Consider the following 20,299-nt stretch of genomic DNA (forward strand, 5'->3'; position numbering starts at 1 on the left):
ATGGCATTAACCGGGGACCTTGCAAAACTCAAGTGTAACAGGAAAGCTCCTACATCAAAGCAGTTCTTAAAATAGTAAGAGATCAAATCCGAATGGAAAAGATACGTTTTTCAGATGTAGTCTGGTGTAAGAGAAACAATTTAAGAGATGTCTTATGAGGAAATACATATTTATCAGCACGGTTAGTTTAAATCTTTACAATGGTTGCAGTATTTCCAGAAAGCAGTAAATGTAAAGCATAAAATAGAATAAACCTGTTTGCCTCTTGAACATTTGATTCCAGTATTCTCTGCTGTTACAGTACATCATCTAAATCATTCTATTTGCTGTAAAACAGCAGCAGAAAACGTATCACTCACTGATTACTCTGTGTCACACTACTCAGCTAATAGATTCCATTTCAGGCCAGAAATAAGCCATCTCCATTTTTATTTTTCTTTTAAATGTCACCAAGCAAAACCTGACTGTCATTCCATTTTAACATCTGCTTTGCTGAATTATTTTTCCCAGTTTATTCAAATAGGTATCCTTCACTATTACGGAATAACATGTCAGCAACATGTACCTATATCCATCTTTTTGGAATGGGCACCATATTGATTCAATAACATTAGAGTTTACTAGATGCAAAGAACAGAGGAATTTAACATAGATTAAAAAAATCAGATTGTCTCTAAGAAATGACCAAGCCCTACATTATGCAGTGAAATGTCAACATCTAAATATATTCATATTTTTTTTAAATTACAGAAAATGTAAACCAAAGTATTACAGAAACTAGAATTATCCAGCATCACTGAAACTCTTTAGTCTGCACATCATAAAATATAGGAAACTTTTTGTACTCTGTACTCTTGAGTTTCAGAGGCTCAGTTTTATTATATTAACCATTATGCTCGTTTTTAAAATCAGCAATCTCATGCAGCCCAACCTGACTTGGATGGAAACATCAGACTGTTCCTGAGATGCAGGAAGGTCAATATTCTGACTCCTGGGCATATAAACCCATGAGCTACACACTGATCCCAGGTAAAATAATGGAAGGGTCCCTCCCTACTCCAGTGAATACAAAGTGCTGAATGAGGACAGCATGATCTGCTACACGGTTACCTGCAAGAGCCCAGGCCTGGACATCAGCCCCAGAGTTGGGGGCCAGGTGGGCAGGGCCCTGGCCTGGCACAGGGACCAGCACAGCCCTGGCAGTGCTACATCACAGGAAAAGGAAAAGAACTAATGCAATCTACTGGGCATAAAAACTTGTCTTCTAGAAAGGAGAAATCTGCACATATTGGTGAAGAAATGGTACAAAAACACCTGCAGTGACTTCTGATATTTACAGTAACAGGGAAATATTAGTGATAGTTCAAAGAGTACTGAAAAAATATCCAGGGAGCAGAAAACAAGCTAACGTAGAATATGAAGCTTCCACATTTCATCTTATTTAGCTTCTGAAAGAAAAAAAACCTGACAAGAGACTGGATTACTTTGAAAAGGTACTTAAATACAGGAAAGAGATCTTGATAGTATGACCTTTTCAACCTGGCTGAAAAAGGCAATAGTATCCATTTGCTGGAAACTGGAGCAAGACAAACCTAATGTTGACATTTCCTGCCTGTGAGGGCAATTAAACATTTAAATAATTTATACCAGCTAAGATAGTGGGTATACCTTTGTTTGGGTTTTAAGCATGAGATTAGATATACTTTTTAAAGACAGGTTTTAACTCAGGTTTGGAAGAAATCCAGTCGTGTGTGTCAGGTGGTTACTGAAATACCTGAGTTGGTTCCACAGACAGAAATGAGGGAGTGGCACTGGTGGTTCTGAATATGGGTGTCTGAACATTGTCAAGTGTGGGCTCATCTCACAGACCATTCAGCACTAAGAGTGCTCCTCAGTTTACAATTTCTTGTTTCTCTGGATCTTTGTAATGGTATAATCACTAATATCTATTTCCCAGAGCACAACAGGAAGAAAACCACCTTGAAAATAAGGTATGATGATGATAAAACTGTAAATCATAGAACACAAAATGTTCCAAACTTTAAAAATATTGCCTAAACATACCTGCTAAGTTCTTTTTAAAAATTGTCATGCAGAACTCTGGGGAAAAAAATAAAATATGATAGGAAGCAAGATTGTAATAGTTAACAGTACAGACGGTCTGTAGAGGGCAGTTCTTCAGAACAAGTTTGGTGGGGTTTTGTGGGTTTTTTTTGGTTTTTTTGGTTTGGCTTTTTGGGGGGTTGCTAAAGGGAATTTCACTTTGGCCCATTGGAGAATTCCTGAAAACTAGAAAGCCATCCCCTTCTTTTCTAGTTTGGGTCTAGGGTGGACCACAGCATGACACAACTTTGGCATGACTTGGATAGCTCCCTGGGTCTGCTGTAACTTCCAGAGGGGCCTGCCCAGTCTTGTTTCAAAGCAGCTTTTGAATTGCAGGAGACGTACACATAAGGCTCAAATCTGCTTCTTTATCTTCAGCTAAGTTTAAACTGGAATTAGAAGATACACTATAAACTCAGGACAGAACAACTTCAAAAATATTGTGACTGAAATAGACTTTCTATTTCACTGTACAAAATACCAAGAGACACATTTTCATGAGAAAAATATGTACAAAAGACTTCCCACTAAAAAATGAAAAAGAAAATGTCTGTCATTGTGAGAGTAGAAAGACTACAGAAACAGTTCTTGTGTTTGGGAGTTTGCCAATGAATCAGAAAGGGCTGGTAAAAATGCATTCATTATGCAGAGCCCCCTCACTCTTGAAAAAACTTCTTTATTCACAGAGACAAGATTCTGCTCTCACATATAGCACGATAACTCCTGTGAAGTAAATGGGAGTTGACTTGCATTATGCAGAGGAGATTTTTGCCCAGATTTTCAGCATTTGTTTACAGTGAGAACAAGAGACTCTAACTATTGTTGAAAACTATTTTGCTGCTTATTTTTAATACAAAGGGTTCAAAGTGAGGAAAGCTCAAACTGTAGGAATTTCACAACTATTAGCCTTTTTATCCATTTTATAACACACTGTCAGAGTCCAGTTCCAGATTTTTTTTCATGGACAAGTAAAAGAGCTTCTTAATGAAAGCTGGTTTGAGAAGAATTTATAAGAATGAAGTATCTGTCTTAATTGCTGAAGCATTTTCTATCCTCTTGAGCTAATACCTTATAAACAGCAATTGAGTGAGGGACCACAGGTGTTTACTGGCAAAGTCTGTCTACAATACATCAGTGAAGTACAGGTCTGACACAGAAAAAAAAGGAGCTGGGCAAGACAGCTTCCATTAGTTCATGAGTATCCCTGGGATGGGAGCAGAAGGGGCAGGGGCAAACAGGAAGCCATTAGGAAGAGGGGCTAAAGGGGTAAAATAAAGCACAGGACAGGCAGGGTGAGGAGTTTGGGGCTGGAAATTAGGTTTAATGATGAAACTCACATTAATTATCAAGTGCTGCTAAAAGAGATGGTCCCTCCTCTCCCTATTCCACTGTCCCTTTCCAACCCTGGCTGTGATTTTTAGCATTGGTGTTCATTTTACCCCATGATGACCTGATTCAGAGAGCTGAGCTGAAAGAAAAGGAACTATACAAGTTTAGTTCCCTGACTCAGCTCACAAGGGAGACCAGGACAGACAGTAGGAGGAACAGGACGGACTACCCCTTTCAGTGGCAGCCCACAATTAGATTGGCAGAACCACATCCTGAGTTCAGCAAGGGACTCAGGCAGCAAGCCAAGGAGAAAGCCAGCACTGCTGGCTAAGTCAGGAGACTGAGGCTGAAATGAAGAGTCTATGAAGACAAAACACTGTTGAAAAATTGATGTTGGAGGGAATGAAAGGCCTGGAGAAGTGAGGTCAGGTTTGGAAGGAGGAAGAGGATAGAAAGAAATTGCAGGAGTCTGTCCTTGCTGCAGCATTATGTTCTGCCCTTGAAAATACATTAGAAAATACTAAATTTCTCTATTCCTTTACCACCAAATTTTCTGATGCAAATTATGAGCCCATGTCCATATGTCATTGCTTTCTGCTATCATAGAAGATGACAACTTCTTATTCCTACCAGTAATCAATGTATGCAGCAGGGAAGTCTTTTGCAGTCATCTAATCTTACTGATAAAAGCAGTGGTATCATACCAACATGATTGTACTGATACGTCTCTAGGTCACTGGGAAAAGAAAAATGATGAAACAACAACAAAAGAAGACAAAGGAGCTTTGAACACCTGTAAGCTACAAAACACAGTTTTTAAAGGTTGACTCATACACGGCTAAAGACAAGCAAGAAAGACTCATTATAAACTTTTCCTCTAAAAGGGATACCTAAAAAACCAAAAATCTTTGGAAGACAAAATTTTATTTACATTTTTCTGGTTTTTATCTGGTGTGTCTGTTAAGATACGTGTCACATGAAAGTGTTCATCTTTTTCATTCAGTTTTCCTTCTGTATCTGCATTTCCCTACCGATATAAATTTAGTCTATACAATGCAGCAGTTTGTGCAGATGACTCTGAAATACAATAGGTTGCCCCTCTAATTTACTTAAATGCTACTGAGAGATTGTCCCACGATGGGAACTAGTATTTTCAGTTTTCCCAGTCCAGCTTTCTTCCCCCAGTCAAGTCACTGATTCCCTTAGTGATCTTGAACAAATCCTTTGATTTAATTGCACCCGAATCAAGCCAGCGGGATAAGTAAAGAAAAAAGCAGCTTTTCCCTGCAAACCAAAGCCTGTGCCTGAACTGTGCCTTCCCCAGTAACCAAATACGAGTGAGAGTAACACATTTCCCCTTGGGACCATCATGAGGGAGTCAAGAATTCCAAATGTGTTTCAAAACCTAGAAGATGGGTTCAAGTTTGGTTTTGAAAGATATTCTTGCTAATCCAGTAATTAACATGATGGTTTTGCATAGAATAAAGAATCTTAAATATTTAGAAGCATATGATTATAGTGTTTTTAAAAGAGTCACTATTACTTAAAACATATTAATTTACTTGTTCACTTCAAACAGACTAGATCTCAACTGTTATGTTTTTTAAACTCTGGTGGCTTACTTAATGAATGCTTGTGACTCATAAGGCCTATTATTAGTCCTTATGAGCATACATTAGCTAAAAAAAAATTATAGCAAGCCAGATTTTATGTTCTGTTTAGCCGAAAGTTAACAGTATTATATAAACCATTGCAATGTAGTTCCCCTTCAACTATTAAAAATGTATTGTAACCTACTTGTTTTGGGTATGTTCCATTTTACTTCCTAATCCAAACAGTGTGTGTTACATACATACACCTTAGTGATGGTGGCATCAAACTCAAGTTACAAAAATATTGAACCAGCTGCTATACAGGAACAGCTCCTGACTGATATTTTTATCTGAGGTTAATTATTGAGTCTTTTTGAGTGTGTCTGCCCCTCAGTGAGAGCTAGATTTGTTAAAAAGCCAACCACCTTCCCCTATCATTAACCACAAACGATATTGCAGATGCTTAGCATTTTTTCCATGAAGTCCTACATCCATCTGTTCCTGATAAATTCATTCGTAGGGAGTATCCCTATAGTAAGTACAATTGTGGAACACCCACACAAAGTCACAAGGCTTACAAATTGAGATAATATCCACTTTTTATGCTAGGCAGTTAATCTGTCCATTTATACAAGTTTTGAAAAGGAAGTTGAAAAAAAGAGCACTTTTGAATATGGAAAATGAAAGTCAGCATTTTCTTTCTAGTGTGAATGTGTGGGAATTCCACCATTAGTCTATTTTTGGTCTGACTTTTTTACAGCATTTTTGGTAAGATTGTACTACCCTCACAGCAAATAATTAAATCACTTTAAACAAAATCGTAAACTCTTAGCAATTGATTTTTGTTGGTTTTTAACTATCTGTGGTTTTTAAAAGGCCGTAGATACAATGTAGTCTATAACATAATTTTATAAATAAGTATTATAGGAATAATAGAAAAGAACCAGAGCTACATAGGATCCATGTGCTTATTTCTTTTTGATTCTGCGGGCTCCTGCATATTTTATTCCCAGTAAATGCTAGCAGATTTTCCCAAAAGGGCCACCAATAAAGGTTTTTAATTATTTTTAAAATGTATTTTCCAATTTCTCCCACATTTGAACAAACATGTACAACAGGCCTCCCTTTTCATTGCTTCCTAATCATAATACAATCTGAAAATGTTTATTCTACCTCCTATTGTCAGATGCAATCCTTTGAAAGGAAGGAAACTGTATTTAAACAGAACATTTAACTTATCTATTTTAAGGGCAACAGTGGTTACCATGGTTACTAAGATGCTGGGAAACTATACATTTTTTAAAACATGGTGGCTTGGGAAAGTTTTTTTTCAAATTCATACTGCAGACAAAACCAACAAAAATCCACACTTGAGTGCTCACATAATAAGCAAAGCTGCTGTATCTTCTTCCTGCGCTGGGAGAGATACTTGCCATACATGAATGGAAGTGTTTGAGCAGAAGGAGCAGGATCTAGTTCACTGAAAAATCAAAAGAAAACCCTGTCAAAATGTGGTCTGTTATAATCACAGAGCCTACGAGAAAATAAAATCTTCAACTACAAAAAAACCCTGAGTATTAAAAAAGATTGAAATGTTCTACATCCTTGTTACTGCAGTTCTCTGCTGCTGTAATTGTAATGGACACTTTAATACTGTCAATCTTCATTTTTTATTTATTCACTAAATTGTTTGCTAACATGAGAAAGAGAAGATCATTTATAATAAAAGCCCATCTGCATAGATTTGTGCAAATATAATTGCACATTCTAATGTTCAGACAAGGACATGTTGATTATATCTGAGATCTATCTGTTAACAAATCTGGGGCCACAGAAATGGATTTTTTTAAAGTAATTCCATAACACAGATAAATTAAAGTACTTACAGCCATCTTAAGGAGCAAACCTGGTTGTGATTTCTGGCAGAAATCACAGTGCAGCTTCCAGGTGTGGAAGATGATTTATGAAACTGATGAAGGAACTGTATTTCATATGTGCTATGAAGAGCAGTGTTGTGTTCTCAGCATTTAAACACAAACTAAGCACAGCTGGCCACTGCACTGAACACACCTGTAGTGCTAAGGCTGCTGTACAGCTGCTATCCTTTCACTTCATGTCAAAATGGACTACTCACATTTGCCACATGGAAAACATCATTAGCAAGGTTATTAAAGGTTACTAACCAATACTTGAGAGGAATGACTTCCCTGTGTAACTACAACAGAAAAACAGAGAGTTAATCACATTGAAAACATTGAAGTGACTGCAGAGAAAGTAGTTATTTGCGTAGATCATAGGCAATGAATTCATACTCAAATTGATTATAGATTGTCCCAAACAATGTTCAAATAAATACTACAGCAGGAAATACTAAATATCTGCCTTAAATTTGACCATGAAATACAATTACAGCTGTTCCTCCCTCTGTGGTAATTGTGAAGTGGTTGAGATGATCTCAATAAGAGCAGATTTTTTGTTAGATCCTAAATCATTATGTCAGGACCCACAGTGGAGTCCAGGTAGGGCAGCTATAATATGTGTCTTGTCGGTATCTGTTCTGCATTTAAAAATATTCTTAGAAGGAGGCCCAATTTCAAAACCTGGTTTTAAATTAGGTTTATTTAATCATTAATAATTCATACTATCAAGATACAAACCCAGTTCATCATATCTACATATACCTAACCTTAAGTAAACTGACAGACAAGTAAGCCACTAACTGGAAACTCTGTATTTAGGTGAGAGGAGAAACTGTTTAGGCAGCATGAGGAATTGTTGGCAATTATTGCTAAACAATGTTCTTAAACACAGACCTAAGAAATTTTGGATTTGGGGGAACCAGTGGAGATTCAGGTTTTGCCATTTCCATTGTTAAAAGACACAAACCCTCATTTGCAATCCTCAGCTGTTAACTTTGAAAAAGCTTGTAACTCTATGCAAAAATCATCATTTAATTTTAATTTCCTGCAATGCATTAACTTACAAAGCTATAAGTATTCTACTTTTATCACTGTTGTCTTTCCATTTTAGTTACATTTGGGGCAGACTTCTTAACCTGTGATTAATGTGCAGGTGGAAAATAACAAGTTAATGATGGGACAAAGATTGTATTTGTTTTACTAGCTTTTGCTTTGGTTCTGGCTTATGCAGAGATTCTGTGTGCATTTACAGAGATTTCCAGGGCTGGTTCTGAGCCTTCACCCTGTGACATACATACTCTGCTGTTTCCTAGACATAAGATTTTTACTTCTTTTGGGTCAAATAATACATAATAAATCAGTTTGTAGAGACAAATATCTGATTAAGATTTCTATTAAATAAAAAAAATCCCCTTTTCCATGTTACTTTTCTAAGTTTGTATTCCGTTTGAGTCAAGTAGTGTTGGGTTCAGTACACTACATGTTCTGCTTTTCAACAACTTTTATTTCAGAATAAATCCTTTTGGCACCTTGAAATCTGAAGTATTCTTTTACTAGAACTCATGCCTGTTGCTCATGTCAAAAAAGAAGGACAATGTTTTTTCATAAGGGTGTGTCCTATGATATAGTTAAAAGTATTTTTTTTTTCTTTCTCTAAGACTGTTCCCTGCTCTGAAGAGGGTCAATATTAAGCACAAAGTAAATAAAAACGCTGCTGTCTGAACTTGAAGCAGCAGAATAGCCAAAAAAATTCCTTAGGGTGTCAGTTAGTATTACACAGATAAGCATCTGTGAACACAGAGACACTTGCAAAAAATTTTTTTTTTAATTGAGTTCTTCTGAGCACATATACTGTGCTCTCAAGCTGTTCTCTGTGTGTCTCCTTGTGTCTCCCTCCCCATTGCTTTGTTTCTCTGGTGAAATAAAAGCCCTTTACTTTAATAAAACCATTTGTGTTTTCACTAGAAACATAAAACTATACAAATGACTGTGCAGTAATCTATAAATTGTATGTTGAGCAACTGAAAAGTTGGTAGGCAAACCATCCCTCTAGAGATGGATTCACAAAAGTTCATTGCAGTTGCTTTAGTATGTACTATTACTTTAGATGCCTTGGTCTTTGCCTGACAGTTGTAGGCTTTAGAAGAGTTTTCACCTACTATTAGAAAATAAATAAAGTTCTTCTAAACAGTCCAAATATTTTCATATCATCTAGGTGACCCAGAGATGCGTGTCCAAGTCTGAAACATTTCTTCATTCTCTTCTGCTGGTAGAAGTATTAATTGCAGTCTGCTAGCTATAGAATGGAAAAAACAAATTAATAGAGGGTTGTTCACTTGATTTACTATAAATTAGAAAGTACTTGCAAGGGGAAAATAAAGATTCAGGCAGCATTTTCTCTCTTGCTATTGTAGAAAAAAAAAGGCATTGTTCATTTAAAATAACAGCTTTTACAGAATGAGTCTATTTTTCTCCTTACCGGAAGATTGCAGGAACAGAACACAATTAATGCATTTACTGCCACTCCTGATTAAAGTGAAGATTTAAGGTCTTGCATATCCTGTCTTAAACTGATTTCAAAATGCCTATTTTTCAGATAATGTAATATGATGGTCATTTCAGAACACTACAGTCTGGAACACTGTCCATTCCATGGATCTCAGAATAACAAACTATCCCTGTGTCCATCCAGACAAAAAATGGAATATGTTTGTTAATACAGCTCACTAATTACAACCTTCTCCCCTCAAAATTAGTAATTTTCATAACTGTTTTAATTTATAGTTCTCCAGTTAAAAACTTTCCCTCTGTTTTACTCTAAACTAAAAACTAAACCGATACCTGTAGCTGATGAACTCCTCAATTAATTAGCCCTGCATAAATTTGATTGGGACAACATGCTGAAGGGGTGTGAAAGATTTATGCTCCATTACTACACAAAGATAATTTCATCACACATCTGGTCTTGGGTCTATTATCATAATAAAACTAAAAACCTTGCCATATGGTACCCATGGCCAGCCTTTGACTTCAGACTTTACCAAACATCTTCATCATCTTGTTCTTCTCACTGAAAAAAGAGTAACAAAATATCTAAGAACTTGTGCTTTTCATCACGAGTATAAGCACTGAGGATATGCTATAACTGCAGTAACTAACTCACCAGTTTTAAAGGAGACCAAGTTTCAAACCTGATGCATTCACTTCAGAGGAGTTCAGTTTCTTAAATTCAGTAAATTGCAACATTTTTTTTTAAAGACAGAAGATACGGAATCCTGAAAATCAGGGTCATATTTTATTCAATAGCAAAAGCAGTTAAATAATTCCTGTGCAGTAAGAGATCAACATTTACAAAGCCAGTAACTTTCATGCACTTGGAGAAAAAAGTAAAATCTGGTTAGGAATCATCTGAGGTCACCCATCCCCTGCCTAGAACTGTCTGTGCTTTCAAATACATACCAAAATTTTAAAGTGAATCTGTCCCTACATGAACTAGAGCAGATTCTTACAGTGTTGCCATTCTGCAGAGCCTGTTTCCTTCACTGCTGTTAGCTTTACAGATTAATAGGAGCTGTTTAAGGTGAGGAAACTGTTGGCAGCAAAATAAACTAGCTTGGCAAAAGATCAGGAGGTTTCAATCTCTTGGCAAGAAATAAAAGTTTCCTTCCTTTCTTTGTTTAAAACACTTGATCCACTATTCTCTGAATAAAGCATATGTAAAATTCTGAAGAGATTATCCATTTCTTTATTCCTTTCCCTGCCTGGAACTGAGGTAACTTAGGAGCCTTTTGAAAGACCAAATATAAGAGTACATACTCAGTTTTGGTTTTCATGGGTAGTAGATCCTGGATTAGGGTTATGAATTAATGAATTATAGGACTTTTCATCCAGGATCTGTCACCACATTTTCATTCACAACAAAAATAATATAACATTTTGATTTACTATTGACACAGAAAGATGGGGAGAGGAGCAAAAATGTGAGCTGCAGAAATGAGAAAAATCACCTCGGGGGGTGGAATTTTGGAAAACCAGTATTCGAACATTTATCCATTTCTTGATTTAACAGAGTAGAACTCTCATTATGGGATGTCTTATACTAAAATGAAAGCATGAAAATTCTTAGGTCATATCAGACAATATATCATTATCAGATTATTTTAAGCAGCATACAAAGTACCCTTACAATTTAGTAAGAGCACATTTTCTGATTTCTTCTTCTGTACTTGATAAAAAGATGCAGTTGAGCAATACAACTACAGAGCACAGCTTCCCACATTTCTTCCAAAAGTACCAAGAATGTTTCTGCTTTTACTATTTGTAAAACAAAACCAGATCTGAGTATCAATAGATGCGTAACTGTATAATCATTCCACCCTCTCACAGCCTCTCAGAGAGTACATCCTTTCTAATGCAATACCTTAAACTTGAAATTTTTCATGCAAGTGTGCTCTGACAGCTCATTAGTTTGATGGTAGGTTCCAGATTTTGGCACTATCATTTCTCACTTTCACTAAGCATGGGAAACCAAAAGTTTACATACTTGTACATACTGTTGGCAGCACTGCTTAGCTGTCTTAGTCAAATATCCAGAACTAAGTCTTTGCCTTCACTCTGTGCAGCAAGATATTTAAATTGGTCTCTTCAAACCTTACTTAATATCAGGATGAATATTTCTATGTCGATGCTGATTAAAATAGCCTGCAACAGTGATACAGTTTATTTACAGACATGGACAGTAGTTTTACTAAGGAACTGATATGAGTTAAAATATCTCCTTTTTGTTTAAGAAAATACTCCTTAAACTACAGCCTAATTTTCAATATACGTTGATTGCATATTTCTCTTCTTTTTGAACACCAGGTTATTACTGATGTATCATTATCTTCTCAAGGTAGCTCTGTTTTTACCAACTTTATCACAGTTTTGGGGTCAAAAATAGCCTCTTATCTGTTTGCAAAGTTGCATCAATGAATAATATCCTAATAGGGAATAGGATAGAAGTTAGCCTGGAGGAAGGGATAAAATCTTGTAAAGAACAGAAAGGAAAAATTCCTCTGTTCTTCAGAAAAAACCTGCGCCTAATGATTGTTGTCAAATCAGATTCATAGTTCTTGCATAATTAAGATAGAATAAAACGGATTTAGAAGCCAGATGCCATATTTGAGATTAGTGTCAACTTGTCCTGTACGAGTTCACCAGAGAGTTTCCTCCTCTTGTTCATGACATCCTGTTGTCATGAACAAGACAATGTTCATGGTATTCATTGTTTAAGGTAGTATGTTTCAGAAATAGAAGCACAATTCTTTTGCCTTGTTTGTAAATCAGGCCTCTCTCCAGTTATTGCACAATAACAGGCTAAATTGGTAATTGGTACTAGCAGTTCTTCTTTATGATCCTGGTGTTATTATTACTGATAATGATAATAATTATCCATACTTCTTACTATGAATTTAATTCCTTCCTACAAGGAAATGCACAAACAGGAACACTTTAGAGCCTTCCTGTTTGGTACTGTTGCAGACATTCTCTCATTGGTTCCACTCCAATCATCCATTTCTATTTTCTATCAAAAAATAGCTCTACTGTCACTTGATCTAGAGAAGCCATTCCTAACAGTGGGACTGAACTGACTCCATGCATTATGAAACCGGACTTCCTTCTGCCCACTTTCATACTCCCAAAACCACTTCTGCCTTCCACGCTGGTGATGCCAGCAGCAGGCTCAAGCCCTCATATCACTGCAGTGCTGTGCTCTGCTCTACGTCCTCTGAGAAGCCCAAGATATGGGAACCATTTCCCTCTTTGTAGTTCCATCAATGGATTTGCACAGACTGAGCACTAGGCACTGTAGACTAGCAGTGGAGTTAAAGAAAGCTTCCACTGCTGCCCAAAAGGTGTGCAGTGGGAACAGAATGTATTGCTGTAGGAATGTTTGCATACAGGAGTGATTAACAAATCTGCTCTTACTTGCAGTAGCCCTTTTACCCCAGCGATTCAAAAGTCACGAGACATGTCTAGCACATCCCATGTCATGCTTGCTTGAAATCTTGCAAAGCAAACATAACTCAACATTCCTGTACAATAGCTGTTTTTTTAAACAGTTACTTCACTATTGTTAACTGAACTACAAGTTATGACAAGTGATATATCCATAGTCATCCCTTTGGCATTCTTTATAAAAACATGAATCATGGAAACATTCATCATGAGGAACTCCCATCATAAGGACATGTACACAGTATGTCGTTCAGCCTCACTGTATCTTTCCACTCTGTAAAATGTAACTGTCAGAAGAACTTCAATGAACTGTACAGGCCAACATGTAAGTTTGGTAAAGCACAACTGATAAAACACATCAGAATTCATTAGTTATGTTTAACTTCAACTAATGCTTGTGTACAGAAGAAAAATGAAAATTTTCTTTCTTTGTAAGTCATTCTACCAAACACTGCAATAGCACCATATCAGTGTATGTTAACCAGAAAACAAAACACTTGGAAGAACTGGCCAACTAACAAAACTCAGACATTGAAAAGCATGGATAAAGAGCATAAATAGGATAAAATAACCAGATTGTGTTTGCACTTGGTCAACAGGAAAGGAAGGAATTAACCACTGCAGCTGCCCCAAAATTGTCAGAAGGAAAGGAATAGACCTAACATATCCAGAAGCCCTTTCAAAGAGACTCACAGGGTTTTTTTCCCATGTTTTTCACCACGAAAGCCTTTCACCACTTAGGGTCAACGCTAAATGGTGTTGAAAGCTGTTGTTTATGGCACCTTTTGCCTGTCCAAGATACAAAAGTAACAGTAAGTTTCCCTGAAAACTGAAATGGCTTCATTCAGAACTGTGCCAGTTTTCTGGAGGTGACAGGAAAGGAGACATGAGTGGGGTATATAAGGACCATCTGCTATGCCGTATAAAAGGAAAGGAACTCAGGAGAAGGGTGCTACCTACAGACATCACCAGGCATGTTTTCCCATGGATAAAGGTACTTGTATTCCAAGAGACACATTGACACCCCCTGCGTTCTTACTCTTGCTCTTTTCTAGGCAAGAGATGCCAAAAAGATTTCCCCTCCCTAAGGAAAAGGGCTAACTGGTAAGAATTTTATACTAGCTCTGCTCAGGTTCAGACAGTTATTATATAAATGAAACTCAAGAGAAATACCAAGCAATTATTTCCTAAGAAACATTACTCTTTTGGTATATACTTTTAAAATTAAATACTAGATTGAGTGTTACTTGCTGCAATGATGTAGTGCCTAATCATAAAATGTCATGTGCTTACTTAAGTTGGTTTTCATTTTCTGTCCATGCACTCCTCACTATGCCTGTGCAGCTCCCCAAGGCTGTTGTGACACAAAGTTCCAAATGCACTCCCTGAGCTGCACTGATCACAGGGGACCTTTACCCACAACATTACATGTGTCAGGTCTCATACTGCAAAGTACCAGTACCTTCTTCCACCTGTAGATTTCAAACTTGATGTGTTTATCACTCGGGAAAAATATATGCTTTGCTTTTAGCAGAAGTCCCAGAACTGGTAGGATTTTCAGTGCTTCTATGGTGCTATGAACCATAGTTGCAAAGACCTTAATTTAAATCCTATCATGGAGAAAAAAACACTGTATATAATAAAAATACTTGTTTTACAATTCATTACAGCAGAAAGAGATTAAATGTTTTGGTATTAAAAAACTAATGATAAAAAGATAAAAATTATTGTCATAACATCAAAGAAGCAATTTACACTTTTTAAGATAAATAACATGAGCATACTTACTTATTCTCATCATTGATGTGGATATTCAGATCAGAAAAATGTTACATATATATCATTAAAAGCTGTAAAAGCAACAATATTTTAAATACACTTATAAGCATTTCATTTCTAAAAAAAATGCCGATATTAAAAATATATAAAACCATGCATCAGTTTATAACTACAACTGTACAATTTCAGACATCTGCTCTAAGTAGAGATCTCATCTTACTTTTGTTTTGCTTTCTGTATTGGCATTTGTTTATGGTTGAAGAAATAACTGTCTCAAGTTATGATGTTCTTAGCTTAATGTAAAGTTGCCTTCCCTAATAAAGATGCAACTGATAGCCAGGAATTTGCACACTAAATTTCCTATTACTAAATCTATTTCATATTGGAATATAAAAGTGAACTTCTTGCTGCAACACAAGGCATTTATTGACTACATGAGCCTTTGCCATGAAACAACTGAAGGTACTCAGTACCACTGAGAAATAATCTCTGTGAACAACGATTTCATTAGGTTAATATTAATACCAAACATCATTTTGTCTCTGTGCTCAGTGAAATTAGGGAAGCAATGGTAAGGGTAACAGAGGTAGTATCAAAGAAAATCTGGACTTGAGATGTAAGGGAAAGGTCTTTCTTTTATACCCTCTCAGAGCCAGCAACCTTTCTTCAGTGTCACCAAACTTTAAATGATGTTCTTATAAGAACACATCAAGCCACCACGAATCTCACATTTCAGCCTTCTACAGTTAGAATTACCAAACAGTTCCAATAGCCGGACTGAATAAAACAGGGCAGGAAAGACAGCACTGTCCGTACAATGCCTGCAGAGTGGCCAGGGCAACTCTGTAACCTTTCACAGATTGCATTTAATGCAACAGAGTTCACAATTTAGTTTTTTAGATTATATTAGCACTCAAATGCATCTTATCTGCTGGAAAAAGGAGGCAGCCAAGTGAGACACCACAACATTGGCAAAGCATGAAAAAGGGAGACAACTAGAAGAAAAAAATTGTAGTTTCAAATTACAAAATTTCCTTTTGCCACAACAACTCAAGTAATCCACAACCACAAGGTTATTTTCCTCCCCCAAGTCATCCCTCATTTTCTATCATAAACATCCAATGACCTGGTCAATACTTTAGACTTGGGCCCTGCTCTTGCAACACTTGCATATACATTCAAATTTACCCACATGAGCACCATCTTTGGTTGCAGTAAGACAATTCATTGAACATGTAAATCTTTTGGGATTGCTGGCTTTTTGTTAAGGTGAAGCAGGTTGTTAAAATAACTTTGCTCCTGAAAGTTTAACAAGGAACTTTACAGTGGAAGGAAGAAGAAAAGAACCAAGGATTTCACAGATTCCTTAAAAAAAATTGAAAATAATTTTTAAAAGACTCACTGAAAATGAAATAATCTTTGTTCTGCTCCCTCTCCACAGCACAAATAGAAGTTGTTCATGTTGTGAAAAGAGAATTTTAGAAAATTAATGAATACTTCAAGCTAATACATTCTTCTCTGTCATACACTGTGCCAAACTGTGCATTATCAGACTTCTGATGAGTTACTCTGAATGATTCATGATACACTTAACATTATGGATCTCACTGATGCACATCCTGCTGAGATTAATGACACTACAACATTTCTAAAACTAAATACCCTAATTCTATGCACACATGGCATCCCGAATTCACAGATCTCAGTATCGCAATACATTTTGAAAAATGCAGCCTTGCAACACCTGATATCACAGGGAATATGTGATTCTAAGAAGACATTAAATTCTGGTTCTGTCTGTACATAACCTCTTTCCAAATGGGAACTCAAAACTCAGTTATGCACTGGAAAACCTACAGCCATTTCAGAGTACTGCTTTATGGTTCTGGAGGATTTTTGAAATAGCATTTCTATGGATTTGAGGTGCATCAATTCAGGACAAAAGTTTGAGGCCACTAGCACTAACAGGTCTCTCCTAGCTGTAATAAGGTGGTGGCTATGTTTTTTGTGTCATTTTGTGTTTTGTGGGTTTAAAAAAACATTATAATATTTACACAATATATAATATATATATAATATATATAAAAAAGTTTTCTGTCTTGGTTTCTTAAATATACTAGCCTATTATATTCACTACCACTGTGAGAGCTTTCTGCAGGTAGGAGCAATGAGAAATAAAATCAATGGATGTCAGTGGTGGAAGCACTTTCGTAAATCCATGCCAGGACCACATCACTCTCCTCTCAACTTCCTCTGCTTTTCATAATCTTTCAGGATCATCCTTCTCAATTAAAAGACCAAGTCAGAATTCAGCTTATATTGTTTCAAACTATTTGATACAAAGTCTTCACTCAAAAGACAGACAATTTTATGCTCATAATTCATGAACAGAATTACCTACTAATCCTAAGTAACACTGTTCTTGATTTTTCACTTGAATATTAAGTATTGGAAAGCACTGGAAAAGCAAATTTAAAAGAAAAAAAGAGCAATTATTTTTCTACTCAGAACAACACAAAGTATTACCAATTACTTAGCTGTGACTAAAACACTTAAAGTATTTAAAACTTAAGAGTTTGGGATGTGCTATTAGGTTATAAATAAATACCAACGCTCTGTGCTGCACATGACAGACCTGACTATAGAAGACATTGTATCTACAGGTTTTCCTCTTCTAAAACAGATGTGTGAGTTAACCCCTGTGTCTAGTTAAAAGAAATCCTTGAGTTCAGTAGGAGGTTTGCTGTATGAAAAACAGAAAAGAGGGCATTTGCAGCCTCCAGGACTCCAAGGAATGAAGTAGTTTCAGCTTCCACTTCAGTCAATGGAAATTATGGCTGGATAGATGACACCGACCAGCATGTGCAGGATCAGTTTTAAAAGTTGTGCAAAGAACAACTGCCTATTTTCTTACCACAGAAAATCAGCAGGAGGCATCTCATGAGTAATACACTTCATCAGTAGCAAGTATTCATAGCAATATTCCCAAGTAATTCAATTTAGGTTGTCATAAAATTGAAAAATAAAAAACACATCAAAATTTGCAAGAATCAACAAACATTTGAAGATAGTTTCAACTTGCATACATAACATTTTCATCATTACAGCACTTAATAGTATAATGCATTTTGCAACTTGAATTAAAATCTTACACTGAATGCCTTGTAAAAAGTCAATTACGAATTGCTTTGGTCTATCTGTATCTTAATTTATCACCAAAATACAGAAAAATTATCAGGAAATCTGATATAAGTTTAAAATTGCCAAAAAGAATGTCTATTTACTTACAAATACATTTTCTTTGTATATGGTATTATCACTTAAAAGAATACACTTAATAATAGTAAATAAATGCTTTATTCAATTAAAATTGGTGCTATCTTATCTTCAAATCTTAAAATCACATTTGAAAAGAGTTTGATCCTGTTGTTCTTATTTCCAAGTGATATGTAGATATTTCTTTATATCTTATGACAATTTGAACATATTAAAATATACCACCCAAAACCTAATAGAATTTAACAGACAGACTGGCTAACCAATAAGATTCCAAGTTTGACATGGTATATGAGCTCCACTGTCCAAGATTACTTGAAAATTAAAAAATCCTTCCTGAAAACTGTAGAACAAAGAGGAAATGTTAGTAGAAATAACAAGAAAAAAGAGACAAAACCAACAAATCATTGTATTCAAAACAGTAATCAGTCATTTTCAAAAGCTATTGCCTCTTCACTCTATCATTGCTTGTTGTATTTCAGAATTTCTATTCTAAGCTTCTTGAAGAAATATGGTTCTTCATTTGATACATCTCCAATAACACAAAAATGTCTCCTTCCTTAGAGCAAAGGAAAATAATACAGTCTATTCAGCTGGTGGTACTACATAGCCTGTCAATGTCACATTACACTGGCTGGTTCTTCTCAAACAGGTGTACTGAGTTTCTGAAATAGAGTCAGAATATGGAAAGTTCTGAGGTGGTTTCTATTCTTTTTGGTAATGATATAATTACAACAACAAACAAACTCCCGATTTAGCTTCCCCTCCGTTTGCATAACCTCCAGAAACTACTCTGTTGGGATCATTCAGTTCGTCAAACAGTCCAGTTTCAATGATTTCTTCCTGCCAGGGTATAGGGACAGCACCCGTTGCAAACTTTTTGAAGAACTTCTTGTCTTTGTCATCAAACTCAATTCCTCGTATTTCAGAGAAGTCAGCAATGTCTGCAACGTCTTTGGCATAGACAACTGATGGATCTGGCACAAATGGAGGGTCAATAAGGCTTGCCTCTAGCCTGTGGAAATTTATTGTTTTGAAGAAGCTGTGTTTTCTTGGGTCATCGTCTTCATTCCTGCAATAAAGCAAAAGTTTGCTCATCAGTGTGTTTTGCTCTCAGAGAGATACAGGGGTGGCTGTGTTTCGTACATGACAGTACTTTAAAATAAGGGGAGATATATCATGCAGCACAATTCCTTTTTTCCTAACCAAAGAACGCTGCATTGCACAACATAAGCCAAGTCGAGAAGCTGAAAACATTCTGATCCCGTTACTCATTACTCCACCTCTCAGGGTAAATCAGCCCAGGCAAGGTGCCACGCTCCAGGAGCTGCAATGCTGCATCTGGGATGCCCCATCCAAAGGTATACTTCCACCAGAACTGAACCTACAGCAGGATGGGGAGGGGAGGTACGGGATTTACTGTCCAACAAGGGAGGTTCAATGACTGGCCCTGTATCAACTAGGATAAGAGTATCTACACTATAGGGTAAGAATATGTATTAAACTCTAGAATGGGGTATATTGGGTTAATACATCTATAGAATGACTCTGAGCAGCAATAGTCTGAATAGAAACCTGGTGACAAATGACAATTCTGGTTTTATCTTAATTCAAAGCATCTACACATTTACATTAAAAAACTCAGTTATGACACTCAAATAAACACTCCCACTTTTAGCAACTGTTCATTCAAAATAACTACTCTTATAAATTAACAAACATTTTTTTTAGGCAAGAGATTCACAGATTATGACATTAACAAAAGTATGTGTGCCACTGTCACAAACATAATCCTTTATTAATACAGTTAAAACCCAATAAGAAAAAACAGAAAGGACTAAATAATTGTAAACACTTAAGTTAAATAAATCTTATGAAAAACAACTTCACACCTTAGGGAGAACTTCACCTGTAAAAGAACTAGTGAATTGTTTCACTCTAGACCCATAGAGAGACTGTAGGATATTTTCTGATGATAAAAATCATCTGAGCCTCAAATGTGTGCTTGTTGAAGCATGACCAAAGACCACAGCTTTTGAACTGTGCCTCTAGCGTCAAGGCATGCAAAGTCTGAATCTGGAATTCTAGAGAAAGGAGGAGCAGAGAGGAGCACTGTCTTTTCCACACCTATGCATTCTTTGTTTAATGTATTTATGGATGCACTGCTCTTGAAAACAGTGATATAAGAAAACCAAATTTGTCTGCGTTTTGGCCTCAGAAAATGGTAGTTTGTAACACATTGCTTTTTTCTTTTCCAACTTCCTTACAAAATCAAACTCAGCAAAGTGTAAGCCCTCATGT

The 20,299-nt window shown here is 36.2% G+C and overlaps 1 protein-coding gene across 4 annotated transcripts in view; it reads right to left on the minus strand.

The window, feature by feature from the left end:
• Positions 1-152: 152 nt before the first annotated feature.
• The window catches only part of GRK7 (G protein-coupled receptor kinase 7), a 40,762-nt gene continuing 20,615 nt past the window's right edge, over positions 153-20,299 (minus strand). Inside the window, exons 4-6 of one of the 4 annotated variants that reach the window (XR_002046969.3) lie at positions 9,103-19,070; positions 7,208-7,239; positions 153-6,504 (exon numbers count right to left, since the gene is read on the minus strand). Coding sequence is in view for 1 of the 4 variants with exons in the window: in XM_010406101.4 (XP_010404403.1) it covers positions 18,728-19,070 (343 nt within the window). In the remaining 3 variants the exon portion in view is untranslated. Of the gene's footprint in view, positions 19,071-20,299 lie in introns of all 4 variants that reach the window. The other 3 variants (XR_752543.4, XR_002046968.3, XM_010406101.4) reach the window with 3 other exon arrangements.

Source organism: Corvus cornix, chromosome 9 (genome assembly GCF_000738735.6).
Source record: "Corvus cornix cornix isolate S_Up_H32 chromosome 9, ASM73873v5, whole genome shotgun sequence".
In the NCBI taxonomy this organism is placed as follows: domain Eukaryota; kingdom Metazoa; phylum Chordata; class Aves; order Passeriformes; family Corvidae; genus Corvus; species Corvus cornix.